At 37.0% G+C, this 14,474-nt stretch overlaps 1 protein-coding gene across 6 annotated transcripts in view; it reads left to right on the top strand.

The window, feature by feature from the left end:
* NKTR (natural killer cell triggering receptor) overlaps positions 1-14,474 on the top strand; it is a 36,169-nt gene that overhangs the window by 19,147 nt on the left and 2,548 nt on the right. For 3 of the 6 annotated variants that reach the window (XM_026041072.1, XM_026041070.1, XM_026041074.1), the window contains 7 exons: positions 4,196-4,225; positions 4,790-4,935; positions 5,857-6,082; positions 6,652-6,807; positions 8,108-8,195; positions 10,157-10,302; positions 11,308-14,247. In XM_026041072.1, coding sequence (XP_025896857.1) covers positions 4,196-4,225; positions 4,790-4,935; positions 5,857-6,082; positions 6,652-6,807; positions 8,108-8,195; positions 10,157-10,302; positions 11,308-14,247 — 3,732 coding nt within the window. Of the gene's footprint in view, positions 1-1,592; positions 1,645-4,195; positions 4,226-4,789; positions 4,936-5,856; positions 6,083-6,651; positions 6,808-8,107; positions 8,196-10,156; positions 10,303-11,307; positions 14,248-14,474 lie in introns of those variants that run through there. The other 3 variants (XM_026041073.1, XM_026041071.1, XM_026041075.1) reach the window with 2 other exon arrangements.

Below are 14,474 nucleotides of genomic sequence, written 5' to 3'. Positions count from 1 at the left end.
ATGCTCTTGAGCGATACACCCTCTTGAGGGAATGCTGCAAACAGTATATATAAAGTATTATAAAATGTATGAACCTTGCATGTGTTTTAAATTCCTTTAAGTCTTCTCAAAATCTGTCAAGCTGCTCTGCCTAGCAAGGTAGAAATGCGAATACGCAGACAAAAAAAATAGAATGGAACAGGAGGTGGAGAGAAAGAGCAACGAATCTCTTTGCTGTCATTTAGAAGCTTTGTGTATAAAGATACTCATTGCCTTACTATTTTACTGCTTAGTTTACTGAGAATCCATCCTTATTGCAACTTGGAAGAGTTTCGCTCCGAAGCACTGCAAAAATCTGGAGTTCTTGCTCCTGTGTTCAAATCTATTTTACTTCAATTGAGGCTATTTAGCAAAAGTCGTAAGCTTTATCTATTTATTTATTTTTATTTGTCCTTACTCATATTGAGGATATTGTCATTTTGATATATCTTTCAAGCACTCCTTTCTTGCTAAAGTGTAGGTAGTTTTTTTGGTCTTATAAGATGATGTTTTCACATGTATGATGTGATGCCTGCTCCCTCAGTTGAAATAAACCAGCCTCTTTGACATGTTAAAGGATCTATCAATTGTATATTTTTCCAATTGAGAGTTAGTGATGATTTCTTTTTCCCTGTAAATGGAGTATCTTTGAGCTAATTCTTCTGTAGGTTGCGGTTATAGAAAAGTGAAGTAAAAATTTAAAATTAAAAGCGGCTGATGTTTGATCTGTGATCAAAAGTTACGAAAATTGGAGTGTGTTAACCACTTAACGTGCAGGTGGTCCTGTTGGCTTGATTATATGTTTATGAAAAGCCTGTTCTACGCAGAAGTATTCGCAGGATGTACGTATAGGCCACGAGGAACAAATGGATCATTTCCCTGCTCAGATATTTGGGGGGATATTTAAACACTGCCAGTCTATGTAGAAGAATAAACAGTTAAGCTTTCACTGATGATGTGTTCTTGAAACAGCGCTTCTGTTCAGAATTAAACTAGAAGGATTTTGGTGCACGTGCATTCTCTTTGTTAGTGAAAGCACCTATTTTTCTCACTTTCAGCCAAAAAACTTAGTAAAAGGAAGATGTTAGATAATTGTGAAACATAAATGCTGGTCTTACTGATTTATAACTCAATGTATAAATCTAAATGTTTCAATAGCAGGACACCATCCCATAAAATATATACTTAGGAGCAGATTCAGGAGAGCATTTGAGCAGCTTTGTAACTGTGAGCATGTGAATAATCCCATTGAAATTAGTTATTCATTTGCTTCAAGTTATGTGTGTGTTCTAGCACTTTCGCTGATTTTAGGCTTTCAGAGGGGAATGGGAGGATTCTCTTTTCTAATGGTTTTTCTTTGTAGTAGGGTGTGCGAGCAGGTTATGTCTTCATTTTTTTTTGTTTTTAAGGAAAACTTACTGTAGTTTACAAAGTGCCTTGTATTCAAAAGAAAATTTAGAGCCCTCTTTTAGGCATCAGTGTTCTGCATACAACTTGATTAATATTAATTTAAAATTTGTATTTAATAAAACATAGACTCAGTTTTGTCTGAAAATGTATTACAATTTATTTCTGCCATTTTTGTGTAAAATTTACAGAAACAGTGTTACATCGTGCGCTCCAAAGGTAATGTCTCATTCCTCTAAGGCTGTGTCCTTTCCTTTTCTTCTCTTTTCTGTTTTTATCTTTCTTGTCTTTCTGATCATATTGTTATGTGTATTGAATCTTTTGCTAGGACTGAGGTCCTTGGGGGTGGGGAACAACTTTTTATCAGAAAAAGATGCTGTCATCAGCATTATCAAACTATTTATCTTAATCTTGAGAGAATAAAGGTAACTTTCTTTTGGTAACTCTAACTTGTACATTAGTTTATAAGGCAGACTTTGAATATTTTAAAGTCTAAAAGTTACTTTAAAAGGCAATGATCTGTTGATATTATTTCTTGATTATATTTCTCGGGAGAAACTCATAATAACCGTTTTTTTTAAATGCAAAAGTACTGTGTTGGTTTCCTCCTGACAAAGTTCTGAAATCAAAGTAAAAGCGTAGGAATAGACAGGCGGAGCACAACACAACATTTTGAAGTGGTGAAACCTTTGCAGAATAATTCTAATTTTTTAACCCTACCTTGAGATGAGAAAACTTCCAAAAGCACCATGAGGAGTTAGGTTCCTGCTTCCCACAGGAAGTCAGTTAAAACACCTACCTCCTTTTCCTGCTTTTGGAGAAAATTTTCCTCTTGGTACTGCTTTTCCTTGTGTTTGCATTTCATGAGCAAGTAAGTGAGGAAAATTCTGTCCATTTTTACCTATCAATTTGTCAGTGTAATGAAAGAAACCTCTAAATGTCTTCTAATGCTGCTGACTGTCCCCCTCCTTGCTCCTTGAGGACTAGTCTAAAGAAAATACCTGCTTAGGTAACACGCTGACTTGGTCTATACATGCTGCTGCTGCTGCAGGGCAGCGTTACAGCCGCTTTTACATTTAGTGTATTGAACCTGTTGCTTTTTCTAGCTCGTTCTAAACACTAAGATTTGTTTAATGTTGGCTTCACTGAAGTAACCCACTTCTGCTTCACTGCTTTAAATCAACCTTGTAATTAAGCCTGCCTAAAATGTCTCCTTGACAGCAGGTTGTTAATGCAATTTACTTTTGGTTATAGAAATTCAAAATCCATTAAAAAAAAAATCTGTTTGTAGCAATATGCTGTAATGGTCAGAGAGAAAAAAAACAAGTACCCAGAGTGCTATTGAGAGAGAAATAAAATGTCTTGATACATTATTTTTCCCCGTGTTAAGTTAGAGAAGATTTCTGTAATACTCAGAAGTGGAAGGTTCTGGAGACTAATGAGACAGGAGTGTAAACGCTCCTGGTGGGCAGTTCCATCTTTTTGAGATGCATTCCAATACTGAAGTGTTTCGTCATCTTGCAGTTCAAAATTAAAGTTATATGCTTAAAAGTAGCTTTTCAGTGCCGCAGTAAAATGCTACCTCATTTTCCCAAGTCTGTACGGCCACAAACTCAGGTGAACCATCTGGATTCCCTTCCTTTTTTAAGGAAGGAAGATTAGAAAGAAGGATCAGTGGCCACGGAGAAGAGTAAAAACTATTTTCAAATTTTTAGTTACTCCCAAGTGTAAATTGCCTGGATCTCCTTCTCCCTGCCCCTGTATGGAAGATTAGTGCAAGTTCTGACGTCCCTAAGATTCGTCCACATAGCGTGGTTCCCATTGCGACACTGATGGAGGGCAACCTTTGAGGGAAGAGCTGTGAGAACGTGTTTGTGAATACAGAATCCCCCCTGTAATTTCCTTCTTCATTGCAAAAGGATTTAGAAAGGTACCAGGCAATAGCATTATTTTTGTAAACTTGAATCTTAAATTTAATTGTAGATCCTCAGCATTTGGATTTAAAGTCAAATTTGGCATTACTTCACAAAACATCTCCTAGGTTAAGGTGCAAAGTGTTATGCTCTGGGATTTCCCTTTCAGGCTAGAATGCTAAATGTGGGAAGACAGGAGAGAAAAAAAGTAGAAGTCTGTATTCATCAGAGAACTGTAGAGTATCTTATACTGTCTGCTTGCATTGTGCTGCTGTTGCTTTAGGGAATCCTGTGAGATTTTGAGCCGAAGTGCTGCAGTCTTGGTGGTTAAATATAGATATATTGCCTTGTACTCTGAATCATGAAGGCAGTGAAGGAGATGGAGAGTAAGAAAGCAGGAAGACAGAGACAAAGGCTCTTGTATCATAACTGTTTCCTGTTTTTTTTTTATTTATTTTAGTAGAACTGATTTTTAGTGACTCTAATTTCAGAAGTGTTTAAATTCCAATAATTAGCCAATGCCTATTGTAAATTCTTCTGTGAATAAAGAAATGTTAGTTATATTTGAATGTTTGTTTAAAGATATTAATTTGAAGATTATTGCATGCATATAAAAATATTTGGTAGAACTTTCAAGTGTGCACAATTAGCTAAACTTAAGTATCATGTAAAAGTTTAAAAATATGTAACTTGTAAGTTTTTAATGCCATATATGTAACTGGATTTTTTTCACTCTCTTTTCTTACCTTTGCCTTTATTATTTTTCTGTGCCATTTTCCTATCTTACTTCATCTGAATCCCTGATTTATTTATTTATTTATTTTTATCATCTTGCCATCTTGCTGTTTGTCAAACAGAACAACGAAACCTGCTCCTCATCTTGATGGGTAAGAGTTTTTATAATGCTGATAAAATTTGACTGTTCCTGAGTCTTCATGTATCATATTGAGCACAGACAAGAATGGGGGAGCAAAATACTTCAGTGGAAGTTTATATGGTAGAATCAGATAGAAATCAAAAGCTTGTTTTGTTCTTTTGTTAATATTTCAAATCATAATTTATTTTGTAAAGTTGTCAAAAGCTTTATAGGTCCTAAATCTTAACGTTCAGGATTTTATTTGTTTATTTATTTTGTTTTGCTGCTCTCATCTCATAAATCTAAAATAAAAGAAAGGTTAGATGAGTTTACACTGCCTGTCTAGAGGAGTAGAATGGATTTCACAAGATATTTTTCTAAAAGTGAGCCAGAGAATACTCATGTTTCCTGTTGCAAGGAATCTTAACATAGCTGTAAATGTAAAAAAATTGTATTTTAAAATTATAATGCATTTTAAGAGCCAGATGATACCAAGGAAGCAGAATGTTTTTAATTCATATGATTTTTTTAACCTGAAGAGTTCATTGGCAAAGAATTGTAAACATTTGTGCTTTACAAATATTTTTTTCTTCAGTGTACATGTTGTCTTTGGACTGGTGATTTCTGGGTTTGAAGTAATAGAACAAATAGAAAATCTGAAAACTGATACTGCAAGTAGGCCCTACGCAGATGTGCGGGTTATTGACTGCGGGGTGCTCACTACAAGATCAGCAAAAGATGGTAAGTGTGTAAACACTTGACGTGAACTGCCTCCTTCTCCTCCTCTTTAATCAGCGGTCAGTGTTTATGTGACATATTCATGAAGAGTAGAGTGGAAAATGGCAACCATAAGCTTTAGAAACTGCACAAAAGTCAACTTGAAGAAAGGTTTATAAGTTCATCTAATGTCTTTGGTTTATTAGAGCTAATATATGTCTTTTCCTTTTTTTTTCATGGAAGAATTCATAGGGAGTGAGTATTCTTAGATATATTTGAATAGTCACTATATTGTGGATTGTTAGAAATTTTATTTTTTGACTTTTCTCAAAATTAGTGTGGTTATTTCATGTAGAGAGAGTCAATGAATAAATAATACAGAAGTATGAGGATGCAAAAAAGAAAAGACAATAAATAGTTTTAGTGATAAGAAACATGCAATTGGGGTTGATATTAATTTTTCATAAACTTCCTTCTGCAACTGGCATTGCTATCTTAAAAAAAAAAAAAAGATTTTGGATTTTGTTACTATGAATAATCTTTGTTCATCTGTGCATTGTAGGAAAACCCTCAAAATGTGAATTTGCTGTTAAATAAGAGTAGGGGAGGAAAAGTCTCTTTCAGAATTATACTTACTATCCTTTCTTTGTGTTATCATGACTCAATATCACGTATCAATATTAATTATCATATCAATATCAATATATTGCTACTGAATTTATTATAAACCTACAGTGTATGTCAAAAATGTTTTGGTTTTGCAGTGGTACACCTTACATGTCAGAGGTTGTGGACAGAAGGTTGTGGGTGGAAGTTTTTATATTTCACTCGATAACAACTAAAGGCTTTTTTTCTTTTCCGCCACAATTTTCTAGTGTGTTTATATAGCCAATATACACATGAACATGTAGCCACTGTAAAACTTTATTGTTATCTGTTTCTAAGCTTTGGAGAAGAAGAGAAAAGTATGCTCAGACTCGGAAGCTTCAGACTCCTCCTCCTCCAGTGAATCAAGTTCTTCAGAAACTTCATCTGAGAGTGAAGCTGAAAATGAAAGAAGTAGAAGGAGAAAGCGTAAAAGAAGAGCTAAAGCCAAGCAGTCCAGGAAGCGAAGAAAGGAGGAGAGAAAGAAAGAGGATTCAAGGTGCAAGCGAACCTCAAACCAAAGACGGTGACTAGACTCTTGAACTTAAGAATTTGAGAAGTTTGAGAAATATTACCTTGTTTTCATGAAGTAGTCATGCGGTTAATATAAAAGTGGTATTCTGTATGTTTGGGCTTTGGCTGATTGGAGGGGGGGGAAAAAAAACTGAGGTTGCTGTGTAGATTTTTATATGAAATTTGAAACAATTAAGAATTTGGTAAGTAGAAGGTTGTAGTGACTTTGAAATAAATGCACCTAGCCATGTTGAAATGTTAGGGATTAAGCAATTTTGTGTGAAAAGACAGACATGCAAGAAAGAGGTATTTGCCTTTAAAATTGATTATTTCGGTAAATATTTTAGTTGATGAATCGAAGGCACAATTCTTAGACGGAAGGTGAGAGCAGAACCTTTTTTTCCTGTAATATTGCATCATCGTCCTTTTAGCTGTTAGCATAGAATAAGTGAGTGAATGATGAAACACGTTTCAGTTCTGCAGTTGTCCTAAAGCATCATTTGGGCTTATTTAAGAATTCAGTTTGAAAAATGGTGGTGTTTTTCAGTGAACAATTTTGATTTATAAATTATATTTCTACAGCAGCCTTTCTGACAAGAGTGATGTAAATGAAAAAGCAGCGGACACCACCATGAAGAGGGACAAGCCGGTGGTACGTCCTGAAGAAATTCCCCCAGTGCCTGAGAACAGATTCTTGCTTAGAAGAGATGTGTCTGTTGTCAATGTAGAACCCGAACCGTAAGGAATATTTGAGCTTTTTTGTTATCTTAACTTTCTTAGAGGAGATGATAACTCAAATTTGCCCACTAGCACTGATAAGCAAATGATGATGCAGTTGAAATGTCTAAGTGAGGTAATCTACCTGCCTTTTTTACAGTTTTGTGGGAAATTTTCTTTTATCAGCTGAGATCAGCTCTTTTAGTGAAGTCTGATCTAATGAGTTAGCCTCATTGCTCTTTTAAGAATCACAGATGTAACAACCTTAAATACCAAATAGTCTTTCTGCATCATCTGCAACTCTGGAAGAAATTGTTATTAAAAAAAAGCGAATAGATTGCAAGGCAATCTTAAACTGGAGAGGTGTTTTTTGCATCTTCCTGTTCCAAAGGAGGAATTTTGAAGGGTGAAAAGGACAAATTAGTCTATGAACTAGAATTTCAAAAGCAATCTGTGTTTGTTTGTTTGCTTTTTAGAGTGGGAGTGGAGTTTCGTTGTGTATTTATTTATTGATTTTGAGACAGAGGAGCTTGCAAGTTATTTTTGATTGAACTTTGCACATCTGCTGAGTTTCAATTATTGTGTGTTCTTTTTTATTAAGCTACCTCTGTTTTGGAGTCCTATGAGTTTAATACATCACCAGTCCTCTCTAAATCTATTTTATATAATATATAAATGTGTGTATACATAAATATATATGTATATACACACACACACACATTATTTATATCTAATCTATGTGTGTATATTTGTGTATGTTAGTGGTATACTCTCCTGTAAGTCTTTCCTTAAAATGAAGCTTGAAATGAGTAATGTTTCTACAGTCTCTGTATTTGCTTCTTTTAAGCAAATTACACAAACTATGTGGAAAAAGAATGCTGAATTACCACTCGTCCTTTAGGAAAGAAACAACCCTTCAAAACTTGTGGACTACCTGGGGCTCCTTCTGAAGTTGTTCTCTAACTACTGAGATTCTAAAACTGTTTTCTTGGTGTCATCTTCATGATTTGTATAGACCAGTTACATATTAGCACCTTTGGAAAATTTGTGTACCACTTCAGCACAGTACTTTGCAGCAGAGTATGTTAGCATTTATTGTGTAGGGAGGGCAGGTAGTCAACACAGTTTGAAGACTAGTAGGTGTAGCTTTGATTTTCACTGCAAAACAATTTGGTGCTTGCTTGAAATCACAGAATTGTCAGTTTTTCTGTTTAAAATATAAAATGAATACTTTGTATGCTTAAGTTCAACTTAGCTGATTACTTTAAAAAATTTTATATGGCTTTTTGCACTTAAGCTTGTATTTTATTTTTGTATTTAGTAAGCTTCTGGATGCTGCACCAGTTCTGAGTGACCAGAAACCTTCAGTCTCTAAATCAGGACGAAAAATCAAAGGAAGAGGCACAATAGTACGTGTATATTCTTTCCTCTCTCTTGAGCCATTCTTTGATCTCAAGGTTTAATTTTCTTGAAAGCTTAGTTAACACTTCAATTATTGTTGACATGTTGTAAATTTTAACTTAGAAGGTTGAATAGAAACATGAACTGAAAAACTGGCTTAAAGTTACAGGAATTCTTTGATTCTGTGAATCTCAGAATGGCTGAGGTTGGAATGAACCTTTAGAGATCATCTAGTCTTCTCCCCTGCTCTAAGCTGCTGTATCTGGAGCAGCAGCTGGACTGTGTCCAGGCAGTTTGTCTCCAAGTGTGGAGACTCCACAACTTCTCTGAGCAACCTGCTCTAGTACCCCGTCACCTTCACAGTTAGGAAACCTTTTTGGAAGTTCTGCTGGAATTTCCCATCTTTTAGTTTGTGCCATTTCTCTCTCGACTTGTCATTGGGCACTGCTGAAAGAGTCTGACCCTGAATCCTGCACACTGTCCTGTCAGCTATTTCTGAACGCTAAGAGCCTCCCTCAGTCTCCTCTTCTCCAGGCTGAAGAGCCCCATGTGTCTCGGCACTTTCTCATATGAAACAAGCTTCAATCTCTGAACTGTTTTAGTGGCCCTGTGCTGAACTCACTTAAGCAGGTCCATGTCTCCCATGTCCTGGAGAGCGCAGTGCTGGGCAGAGCCCTCCAAGTGTGGCCTCACCAGGGCTGAATAGAGGAGATCATTCCCATTGACCTGTTGGCAACAGTAAGAATGAAAATCCATAAAGCCAGAAATGATTTGGAGCTAGCAGTCAGTTACAGCAACACATTTTGTACCACCTCCAGTGGGCTGTTTAGCAACAGTTTCCAACCAGGGTCAACTGTTTTGATATTTAAAATACTCCTCTGCAATTTTGAATTCTCTCATGCGAAAAGTTCTTTAGTACAGTCTGAGAAAAAAGTAGGAAAGTCCTTGAATAACCTGTTACATGCTGTTCATCTGTGAAATCTGTAGCTTGAGGTTGTTTTTTATGTAATCATTGCTTTACTCAAAAGGATGGGGAAGTTGCAAGTCTTTGTGTCAAGTTTTACTTATAATGCTTTGTATAAGCAGATAAATCTTAAGTACTTGTGCCTGTAATGAACTGAATTCCTGAATTCTATATTAAACTAACACATGAATCTTTGTTTTTACTGTAGAGGACACTTTATTCTTTTTTTCTCCACATATTACTTGCTTTATAAATGGCTTAAAATAATTGAGTAAATCCCAGATGTTTCTCTTTTTTGTTAATTGAATCAAGGAGCATTTAATTTCCTCATACAAGTTACCTAAGTGCCTTTCCAACTGGGTAATGGAAAATACAGCAGCAGAACAAACTTTAATATTGCTGCACACATAGCACTTATTGTCGATTCAATTGCTGTGACTAGATATCAATTTTTGGCATGCAGCTTCAGTTGCATTTTTGTAAGACTGGTTTTGCTCTGAAGAGGCCTTGAAGTGGGTGCACATTCCTGAAGGGCTGAACAGCAGTTGCTTTTGAAACAGAGCTTGACTTAACATGTACAAGCAGCTAAGCTGTTAACTGTGAAGGAAGGTTGGTTGATCATTTGCAGTGATTGTGTTACCCGAGAACATCTTACGTAAAGGGAATCCATGGTCATCTCCTTGGTCCTGATCAATCCTTCCTTCCCAATTCCCTTCTCTACTTCAGGCAGTGAGAAAGGACCTCACAGTATGAAAAGATATCATTAGCCCTGTAATCCTATTTCAAATGTGTGGGATATGCATATCTAAAGTGGGTATTTGGGACAGGAAATGGAAAATGTATGTGTTCTTTAAGGAATTTATGCAGGAATAACTGGATGAAGTTGTCTCGCTAGTGTTATGAAGGGGGGTGCAAAATCTGTAAAAGAACCACCAGATATTTTTGTATTATCCTGCCTCCTTTGAAAAGGAACCTGTAATCAATCCTCTTCCTCTCTTTTCGCAGCGGTATCACACCCCACCTCGGTCACGGTCGCATTCTGAGTCCGATGATGACGAGAGCAGTGAGACACCTCCCCACTGGAAAGAGGAAATGCAGAGATTGCGAACATACAGACCACCTAGTGGAGAAAAGTGGAGTAAAGGCGATAAGTAAGATCTGTAACACAAATTTGCCATGTCTGTTTTTTCTGCATGCGCTTTAATAACTTATGCAGATGTTCCGTGTCATTTTTGTTGCTCACAAAAACGTGTGAAAGGATCTTTATAGCTCACATATTCCGTTTAAGTTCACAGCATTTGGAAATGAAAACTTGCTTATAACCATCCTGCTTTGCTGATGTAACAGCAGCTGAACACATGGTGAAAAGTGTCAGGAGGTCAGGATGGTTGGTTTCTGATAGTGCCATCTTGGCCACTTGTCTAAGAAGAAACCTTTCCAGTTTTCTGTCGCTTTATTGAGCTAATGATGTCAGTTTTTTAGCTTCAAACTTGATTATCTGGTTTCTTGGGATACCAAATAAAATCGTGAATCTGCCATTTCTATATGAAGTTTTAGTTTTTTGTTCTTTCTACAGTTATAAACTCTCTAGTGGAAGTCAGGCTCCCTAGAACTTTTGATGACTTTATTACAAATATGCGCATGTGTCAGAGTACAATGGTTAAACCCCAAGGGCAAAACTGAAGGATATTATATACAGTAACTATTGAGTAATTGCAAATGTTTGTCATAAACCACTTCAGTAAGCTGAAGGAACTCACTACGTCATGTGTTGCAACACACCAGCTAAAAAGAGTGCCAAATTAAGATGGTTATTAAAATTGTATTTAAATATGGTTTATGAATTACATAATTGTAGGGGTATAATTTTGTGAACAAAGCCAAAATCTCTTTATGCTGGTTTTATGGCATGTAAAATTTGCTGATGTTAAATAACTCATCTCTTGCAGGCAAGATCTAGTCCTCTTGATTGTGGTGTAATTCCATATCTAGAAATGAGTGCAACAAGCTCAATTGAAACACAGCTTTCTGCTACCAAATTACAGGGCTTTTAAAGTAGCTTTTAAACTTCATGAATTACCTTGGAGGAGGAAAAAAAAATAATTGTCTTGTTTTTGAATTTCTGCTTAGTGGGCTTTTTTGTTCTTGTTTTAAAGGTTGAGTGATCCATGTACAAGCAGATGGGATGAAAGGAGTGCATCCCGGAGATCGAGGTCTTGGTCACATAATGGCTATTCCGATCTAAATACTGTGAGATATTCTAGTCGTCACAAAAAACACCGAAAAGAGAAAAAGAAAATGAAACATAAAAAGAAGTCTAAAAAGCAAAAGCATTTCAAGAAGCACAAGCAAACTAAGAAGAAGAAAACATCACCATCAGATGTGGATTCCTCTCGTTCTTTCCCCAGGAGGACAAAATCATCTGGGGATCGTGAGAGGAAATCTCGTTCTTCTTCATTGTCTTCTAGGCGTTCATCTAGAAGAGACTGGTCTAAATCTGACAAGGAAGATCACAGCTCGTCGACTTTATCAAGTAGAGACACTCGGTCATACTACAGATCCAGGTCAAGATCCAGATCTAGATCTAAATCAAGATCTTATTCCCGAGGAAGTTCCAGATCAAGATCAGCATCTAAGTCATCGTATTCTCGAAGCAGATCAAGATCAAGTTCTAACTCCAGGCATCAGAAGACAGTTCCCAATTCTCCACAAAATATCTCAGCACGATTAAAGGAAAATAAGTCAAACAAGACTGCTGAACCCGTGAGAGCAGTTACACTACCAAGTGATAAAGTTGTCGTACCACCAGTTGTCCCAGAAAACCTCCCTGTCATACGCTTGAGTGATAGTCCGCCACCTTCAAGGTGGAAACCTGGGCAGAAACCATGGAAACCATCGTATGAACGAATTCAGGAAATGAAAACTAAAACAACCCATCTAGTTTCCGCGCAAACTAATTATAGCTTAGTAATAATTAAGGAGACTAATGTTTCTTCCTCCTACCGTAAGCAAGAAAGGAGTTCAGAAAGCGATCGAAGTGCTTCTTCCAAATACCGGAGCGACAGAAGCTCAGATAGTTGGCAGAGATCAAGAAGCAGGTCCTCTGGAAGTCGGTCGTACTCAAGATCTTATACGAGATCAAGAAGTCCATCTAGCTCAAGAACAAAGTCCCAGTCATCTGGCAGATCACCATCACTGAGCAAATACCGCAGTGGGAGGTCAGATTGTAGCGAGTCGACATCTTACTATTCCCTAAGCAGTGATGAGAGACGCAGAACCAAAAGAAAATCTGCATCCAGGGAGCGAAACAGTCGGCCCCTTAAAATAAGGAAAGAAACTAGCTCTAAAGGTACTCTCCGTTATAAAGGTGCTAAAGACTGTGATGAATCTTCTCAAGGTTTAAAAGAGAGTGACAGTTTATCATCTTCAGACCTTTCCACTGATAGTGAGCCTTCCATCAAAACAAAAGTAAGCCGGGAAAAAGAAGGTCGTTTTCAGTTAGAAGATGATGCGCAGAAGCAGAATAATTTAAATTCTGAGAGAGGAGAGGAAAAAACAAAGCGTGAGCGAGCTACTGATGGCTCAAAAAAGAAAACTGTCAAGGAGAAATCTTCTGGGCAATCTAGAGGTGGTGCAAAAGCTAGACGAAAACCCTATTCAAGTAGTAAATGGGACTCTGAGTCAAATTCAGAACGAGGAGATTTTAGGCATAAGAGAGGCGATTCCAGAGCTTCCTCTGGTAAAGAGGAAGGAGAGGCCTCATCAGGATCTGATACAGAACGTAGTGTTATCAAAAGGACAAAAAGAAAATCCAATTACTCAGAAAGTGTTCTGGATTCTGATGGCACTTGGAAGACAAGCAAACAGCAGTCGTCCTCCTCTGAATCCGAGAGTTATCATTCTAGCTCAGTAAATACTAAAGGAAAATCAAAAAAAATCAAACATGGATCAAAAAAAAATCTCAAAAAATCGCATTCCAAAAAAGGTAAAGATAAATCAAAGGGGAAAAAGGAGAAGAAGCACAAAGTTCAGAAGAGAAAAGAGTTGTTTCATTGGCAGCCCCCACTAGAGTTTGGTGAAGAAGATGATGACGACGTAACTGAAAAGCCAGTTACCAAGGATGATAAAGAAAAGCAGCTTATCAAAGATATAAAAGATAAAAAACAAGACACTTGCAAAAATGATGAAAGTCTCAAAGATGTAACTGGAAATGGTGAAAAGTCTTGTGTGGAAGAAAGCTTCCTGGGTAAAAATGCCACAAATGATACCTCACCAGATCACAGTAAGCTTAATAAAGATAACACTGGACCAAGCTCTTCAACCAGTGCGTTAAGCTTGGGTGTAAATGCGACTGCTTCCACGAATGAGATTAAACATACTGAAGAAAGTAATCAGAATGGACTGGAAGATGTTATTCAGACAGATGACAACATGGAAATTTGTACTCCGGATCGTAACTCACCAGGGAAGATGGTTGTGGAAGTTTTGTCTCCTGTCCTTGGTGCTAAACCCCAGGCTTTTAGTGTTAGTATGAACAAAGATATTGAAGTTGAGACCCCTGAACCGGACGCTGTCAAACTGGGAAACAATATCTTAGACTTGATTAATATTAAAGAAGAAAAAGAAGTAGGAAAACAAGAAAATAGTTCTGTCCCAGTGTCTAGTGCTAAAGACATTAGTATAAAAAGTGAAATAACTGAAAATACACAAAGTAACGTGGGGGATAATAAGTGGAAGCCCTTGCAAGGGATTGGCAATTTGCAGTCAGCTGCTGTTAGTACTGCCACAGAAACTAAGAATGCAGTTCCAGCTCTAGACACAAAGCCAACAGGTTTAAGAATAGAAATAAAAGCTAAGAATAAAGTAAGGCCCGGATCTCTGTTTGATGAAGTTAGAAAAACAGCCCGGCTCAGTCAAAGGCCAAGGAACCAAGAAAGCTCCAGTGAAGAGGAATCTCCAAGCAGAGATGACAATAGCCTGTCTCGGAGTCTTAGCAGGTCACGAAGTAAATCGGAATCTAAATCCAGACACAGAACAAGATCCATATCTTACAGTCACTCAAGAAGTCGATCACGAAGTTCTACGTACTCATACAGGTAAGACTCTTGTGGGTTTGTGCTCACAGGCTACCGTGTTAATATGAGGCTTCCCATACTCTTTAAAGCTTGTTTTTCTTTCCCAAGTCATGTTTTCTTTTAACCTGCAGCATATTGTTTAGCAACAATGGAATAACTATTAAGCTTAAAATATAAACCTTTGTGCTGCTTGCTGTTTTCCACTGCTCTTCGCTTTAATTGCATTCCAGTATGTGCTTTTTAAGAAT

This window comes from Nothoprocta perdicaria, unplaced genomic scaffold (genome assembly GCF_003342845.1).
Source record: "Nothoprocta perdicaria isolate Ctin4 unplaced genomic scaffold, notPer1 scaffold_277, whole genome shotgun sequence".
Classification (NCBI taxonomy): Eukaryota; Metazoa; Chordata; class Aves; order Tinamiformes; family Tinamidae; genus Nothoprocta; species Nothoprocta perdicaria.
The sequence above is the reverse complement of the archived record's forward strand: the minus strand, read 5'-3'. Positions and strand labels throughout refer to the sequence as shown.